Raw genomic sequence first — 803 nt, forward strand, 5'->3', positions numbered from 1 at the left:
CACTGTTCTATTTTTTAAAATTTTAAGTGATTTTAAAAAAGAAAAAAAATTTCTTGTAGCGGGCAACATTCTTGTTTTAAATATTTTTAAAAAGTGAAAGTAAAAATTTCAACATTTGAAAGTAATACATTTCATAGAGAAATATTATGTTGAAATTTTCCTTTTGTCAATTGTCAACTCATTCTAAATCTAAAATTTGGACAGAGTTATTTTAAAAAAAAAAAAAGAAATTACAACAATTTATCAACATATACAGTTGAGGATATTTAGCATTAACATCCGGAAAAGTTAACTAATTAATTTCGAGAAACTTTAAATTTCAATCCTTCTCTAAGTGATTTAAAAGTATACATGAACTGATACAACAATGGGCGAACAAATCTTAACGCCATTTTCAGTTCCTTTTCAACTCATTTATTCCTTTTCTTCTCCTTCCTCCTCCTCCTCATTCATTTTTCCTTCCTTCCTCCCCCTCTTTTTCCTTCCTCCTCCTCCTCTCCTCCTCCTCCTCCTTCCTCCTCTTCCTCCAATGTCTGCTTCTCTTCTCAGACAAACTTGTTTTACCGCCTCTTTCCATTCATTGTTCCTAAAATTTTCGCTTTGATGATTTCAAACAAATTCCCATCGTGAGAAATTCGTTACTAATCTTTGTTTTAATTTTTTGATTCAGTATTTAATTTCCTATTTATGCCATTAAAATATCAATCCTATCTTTACAAAAAGACATAAAATTACTTGCCTAATTTAAAATTATTTTATTATTTCGTGCAATTTTTGATAATGAAATTAGCATTTTATGCAAT

The 803-nt window shown here is 28.8% G+C and overlaps 1 protein-coding gene across 1 annotated transcript; it reads right to left on the bottom strand.

The window, feature by feature from the left end:
- Positions 1-414: 414 nt before the first annotated feature.
- LOAG_18952 (hypothetical protein) lies at positions 415-586 on the bottom strand (the record flags this gene model as incomplete). Its single annotated transcript, XM_020451613.1, has 1 exon — positions 415-586. A coding segment is annotated over one exon (172 nt), but the record flags the coding sequence as incomplete, so codon positions are not given.
- Positions 587-803: the final 217 nt, after the last annotated feature.

The sequence above is a fragment of the Loa loa genome (assembly GCF_000183805.2).
Source record: "Loa loa unplaced genomic scaffold supercont3.733, whole genome shotgun sequence".
In the NCBI taxonomy this organism is placed as follows: Eukaryota; Metazoa; Nematoda; class Chromadorea; order Rhabditida; family Onchocercidae; genus Loa; species Loa loa.